The sequence below is a fragment of the Aplidium turbinatum genome, chromosome 1, assembly GCF_918807975.1.
Source record: "Aplidium turbinatum chromosome 1, kaAplTurb1.1, whole genome shotgun sequence".
In the NCBI taxonomy this organism is placed as follows: domain Eukaryota; kingdom Metazoa; phylum Chordata; class Ascidiacea; order Aplousobranchia; family Polyclinidae; genus Aplidium; species Aplidium turbinatum.
Window position 1 is genome coordinate 58928110 of NC_137472.1, and position 5364 is coordinate 58933473.

A 5364-nucleotide genomic window follows, 5' to 3' on the forward strand; every position below is an offset into this window, starting at 1 on the left:
TACTGATACTTATCAGATCATTCATAATAGCTTGGATGTGTCGTATGTCAGATCTGCCCGGATCAAATGCTGTGTTTCAAATGAAACAGTTCAACTATTGAATGAAGCTCTTAATGAAAAGATAAAAAACACTAACTAATTTGATATCTGGAACTACACAATACTTCCATAACATTGGACCTTTGAAACATAACTATGATTATTCTTTATATGCGTCAGACAAAGCTGTCCATATCCAAAACAAAACAACAAAATAATACACAAACTGCAAATGCACAAACAAACAAACTATCATTTAATATTACATAGTCGTCCAAGAAGAACGTGGAAACAACAAGTGAAGGAAGAATTTAAAAAAGTCGGACTGAAGGAGGAAGATGCAAGGGACAGAGTGAAATGGAGAAAAGGAATTAAAACAATTGCTGCGAGGAAACAATCGGCCACCCCCACTAGTGGGGAACAAACCGACGATGGATTATGATGATGATGAAAGCAATAGCCTCCTGTTCTTATTATTTTATCAGTATATATACAGTATGCTGAATATTATATATATAATACGTCTTACGTCGTATTGGTAACTGACACGTACATATATTTATATTTCAAAAGAGCAAACATGGGCAAGAAAATTGAAAATGCTTTATAATGACTGGCTGTAATACCTATATTTCAATTTTTATGACATTACCCAAAATGTCTCTGATTTTAAACGTAATGACGTCATATAATCAATCAATTTTCTACAACTAGACATGCATATGATTCATTTAAAAGTACTAATTCGAATCATAACGTTTTAAACAAAAAAATATCCCGATTTCAAACTTATTAAGGTAAAATTTTGAATTTCATACAATCACGATAGGCCAAATAGGCCGTTTTGGACCAAAATGGGCCTGTCCATACACCTGACACTTCTGAAACTGTTACATTCCTATCTTAACTTTTCAAAACGAAACTTTTGAGACTGGTCCCAGCCTTCTATGACAACCGGTTCAAATTGTAGGTATCAAATCCCATGTATTTTGACAATCGGTCATAAAACCCCCCGGTAGCGGGGAGTTCCCGAAGGGGCAATCCAAAATTTTTTTCATAATATGTTTTTTTACTCCCAGTGACATAATTTTGGGGGGTACTCAGAGTTTGTACTCAAAATTTGTATTTTAACATACCCCCCTAAACTTATGGGCAATTCGACATGACTTGCAGGTAGGCTACTTCAACGTGAGTTATGGCTAATTCAAGTGTACTTATGGGTGATTCAACACGGCCTATGTCGCCTCATCTTTGTTGTTTTTCAGTACTTTTATCAAAGGTTGTCCATTTGGAATCAAAGTAAATGCAACGTCAGATGGAAAAGCACTATGCATCACTGAGATTAGTAATGTCAATGATCATAATCATGATTTCAATGAAGTAAGTGGAAATAACCCTTTGTAGTAGTCATAGCCTTTGAGCTATGGTCACACTAGCTCTGTATATGATGAGGCTTTCATCAGAAATTATGTGAAGGATAAAAAAGAGCAATAACATTAGGGGGGGGGGTTAATCGGCTTATTTTTCAAATTCAATTTTAACCCAGGTTTTAGGATACAACAGTACATTCTAAGACCTCTAGTAAAACAAATTTGAAATTTCCGTCCAAAACCCCCCTCTATCCAAAAAATTACTTTTCGTGTACAATTGCATTTTGATTATGACACTTGAAGTTCAAATATTGTTTGCTACTGTACTAAAACACGTTAAAAATGTTGCAAGACAGATTTTCTGATCTTGACTTCATCGTAAGACATGGTAAAGTGGTCATTTCACTTTGCGCGCATGACTACGCACATGCTGAATATGACCAGTTTGTGCGAAACTGGTCATATTCAAGCCGCCGAATCACCAAACCTGGTGATCTTGCCCATCTCTGTGGGTTGGACACCTGTCAAATGATATGTCGTTTTCTTGATTATGTGCATATAAATTATTTTTCAGAATGCATTTAATTTGATGCCTAAACAACGAAGATTAAATGAAACAGAAAGCAGTGTGATCGGAGAAATGCTTGCCACCAAAGCAAATAAAAAGTTGGTACTAAAGCACATTGCAGATTCTACAGGAAAAACAGTTATTCTTAAAGATCTGCATAATATTGCCGCAAAACAGAGACCTTTGTATGAAAACACCTATGATGAACTTATTAATGAAATGATGAAAGAAAAAGGTTAGTCGACAGACAAAACTTTTTTGTCTGTTATACAAGATATGTTCATGCTAAATAGTAGAGATGACTTTCCACGTGCAGTATGATAAGTAGTGATAGAATGAGCTCCGGTTCCGGTCAAATTCTGGCTCCGTGCTGGAGGTGATGTGACTCCGGCCTAGAGCCGGAGGTGTGTGTGCAAGCTGTGGTCAGGGTCATGACCTTGGATAAATCTATTTTTTTTTGCATCATTGTAGTACTGCAGCAATGCAAGAATATGCTACCAGGTTGCCTGTAACATTGGTCAACACCTTAGGCGTATTTGCAATCTATAGGTCGCTGCTGCAGATTGATTGTCACATGATATTGTGTGTGAGCATTCTTCTTGAACCATTTCAGATATAATGTCAATTAAGCAATTCGCGATTGACCTCTCGCTGTAATGGTTTAGACTGCAGATGAATTATTTCGATGACATGGGTTCAATTCCCACCATTGCCAGTTCAATTTAAAGTGTTGACCGCCTGGTTTACCGGTCAATAGACTCCGTCTACTGCAGCGAACTGCGGATTACCAGTACGATTACCAGTACGATTACCAGATACTGGAAGTGCTGCTGCAACATCTTCCAGCAATGATCCTGGAATTGTATTTCCTACGGTCTCAAACAGTACTTTACAGCACACACCCGGTGACATCTTGTCGACCGTTGATACCAGTGCGATTATGATGCAGACTCCGTCCAGTTCTGTTCAGTCTTTTACAAGTATGTGCTGTTTCTGAAAGCTTCATTTCTGATTAGTTGTTTTTTTTTCTTGCATTGCATGCTGCGCTTACACTACGTTTCATGTTTCTTAAGATTATAGCACGGTCTGCATTATTTGATAACTAGTGAGTTTATTGACAGGTGATGCAGCATTGTGCAAATAATCATCGAGAAACACCTAGCAGATTTTGATAGATACTGGATTGGTTGGCATTCTGTAACCACGCCAGAAGCATGTTTTGGCTGCAACAAAATCTTGTTTTCAAAAGGTTAATGTAGATTTGTTGACACCTCAAGTGCTCGCTTCCAACTCAAAATACGGTATATCACAATATCTACTGCCAGTGCACGTATTTACGATTATACGACATTATGTTCCGCCCAGGACCGTAACCTCGTCAGTTTGGCCCCCATTGCAACAGTGCAACACATCCAATAATTGTCCAGTAAAGACTCGTGCAACGCTTCTATTGTTTCTTCATTGCTCAGAGGTGATCCTTTTCAGGCACTGATACTGGAAGTGCTGCTGCAACATCTTCCAGCAATGATCCTGGAATTGCACTTCCTACAGTCTCAAGTAGTAGTTCACAGCACACACCCGGTGACGTCTTGTCGACCGTTGATACCAGTGCGATTATGATGCAGACACCGTCCAGTTCTATTCAGTCTTTTACAAGTATGTGCTGTTTCTGAAACATTCATTTTTGATTAGTTGTTTTTTCTTGCATTGCATAATGCACTATGTTTATTAATTTTTTAATAAAAACGTTGAAATAGTGATGTTTTCTACGTTGTAGCCTATATTCGATTCTCGTTGTGTTTATTAACAGATGATGCAGGATCAATTAAATTTCCACCGAAGATGATGAAACGTGGCAGGCCAAAAGGAGCTGGATTGACAGTCATTGGGTTACCACGCAAGAGACAAAAAAAGAGCGGACCAATTCCATTCAGACTGAAGTCGTCTTTTCAGAAAGAAGCAGGTTTGTTGCATTTATGTTTGTGTGACTTCATTTTTGTTATAGCCTACGTTAGTTTAAAAAACTACACTTTGACTTCTGTGGGCCTGCCTAGCCGATAGGCTACGTCAAAGCGTACGTAGGCTACATCAAACAAAGTCACCCATGGTCATATTTTTCAGCAATACTCAGTTGGTTTGTCGATTCTGAGGTAGTAGAAGAGGTCTTGCGTCCATTCAGCGATCGACTGATCAAAGAAAATGAAATTGAAACATTGCCCGAAAGAATTCCAATGAAGTGTTTAGATGAAAACATTGCCATTGCTTCTGTGCGAAGACATTTTTCTTTTGACGGTTGGAAGTTGATGGAGAACCTACTGACCACTTTGCGAAATAAAGGCCGCTGGTTGTGCACCTCCTGTATTTTAGATCTTGATGCAGGCGACAGCATCATGTGCGACTCGTGTCTGGATTGGCACCATCTGAGATGTCTTGGTAGAACAATGCCGCCAAAAACGAAGTCTTGGTTCTGCAGGAAATGCAACCTTATGGAGAAGTGACATTGAATGTTCAGGTGATACTGCAATCTCGGTTTGTCAATCAAACCAAGGATATGTAAACCGTGACCTACGAAAAGACTTATTGGCCTTACTATTGGCCTTACATTTGATAAAAATCGTTTCTTCAATGGTCCTCACATAAAACGCTAACGATGTGTTCTTGAATGACTAATGAGTCCAATCCTGGCATTAAAAGTTCTGATTCATTTAGGACATTTAACATTCTTTGGGAGAGCTGGCTGAAAGTCATGGACTAGTACAGGTTTGTAATGTAGTTGCTGCAATATACTACGGTCCAACAAGACCTTCAACAGTTCACCAATATTCAACTATTTTACTGTTTCCAACTTCACACAATTAGTATATGTTGAACTCTTTCATAGCAAATGGTGGTACAGAACTTGAAAATAGCAAGTAAAAGGTAGCTCGAAGCTGCAGTTTTTTTTTTGACTGACTCATCAGGAGCTGTCATCAGAATAAAACAAACCTAAATGTGGTGAAATAGTCTATTTATAGTGGAAGGAAAGAAGAAAAACTGGAGCTTCAAACTATCAGCTACCTTATACTCGCTAAATCCAGATTTGTTGCATGTGTGTAGTATTTACATTTCTTCACTGTAATCTTAGGCTATGGCATAAATGCTTTGATTTCTTATGGCAAAAAACGGGTGATGAAGATCCATAAGTTTATAACAATAAAAAATCAATTGTTTATTGTTGAAGTGGTTGGCTTCAGTTGAAGATGCCATGAGATCCATTGAAGAGTACGAAGCAAAAGCAGGAACGAAGCTTGTCATTGTAATTCACTAGTGTAATAAGTGTTGATATTCATACTACAATAATAAGCCTTTTCTTTGTTGACAAAGATTCTGAAAAGGTTTCTGCAAAGC

The 5364-nt window shown here is 38.0% G+C and overlaps 1 protein-coding gene across 1 annotated transcript; it reads left to right on the forward strand.

Moving 5' to 3' along the window:
* The first annotated feature begins 216 nt into the window (after positions 1-216).
* On the forward strand, positions 217-5151 carry LOC145773435 (uncharacterized). The gene is made up of 6 exons (XM_082584802.1): positions 217-1419; positions 1984-2212; positions 2793-2957; positions 3463-3633; positions 3788-3940; positions 4099-5151. The coding sequence occupies exons 2-6, from the start codon at positions 1999-2001 to the stop codon at positions 4473-4475; spliced, it is 1080 nt and encodes a 359-aa protein (XP_082440928.1). The 5' UTR covers positions 217-1419; positions 1984-1998; the 3' UTR covers positions 4476-5151.
* Positions 5152-5364: the final 213 nt, after the last annotated feature.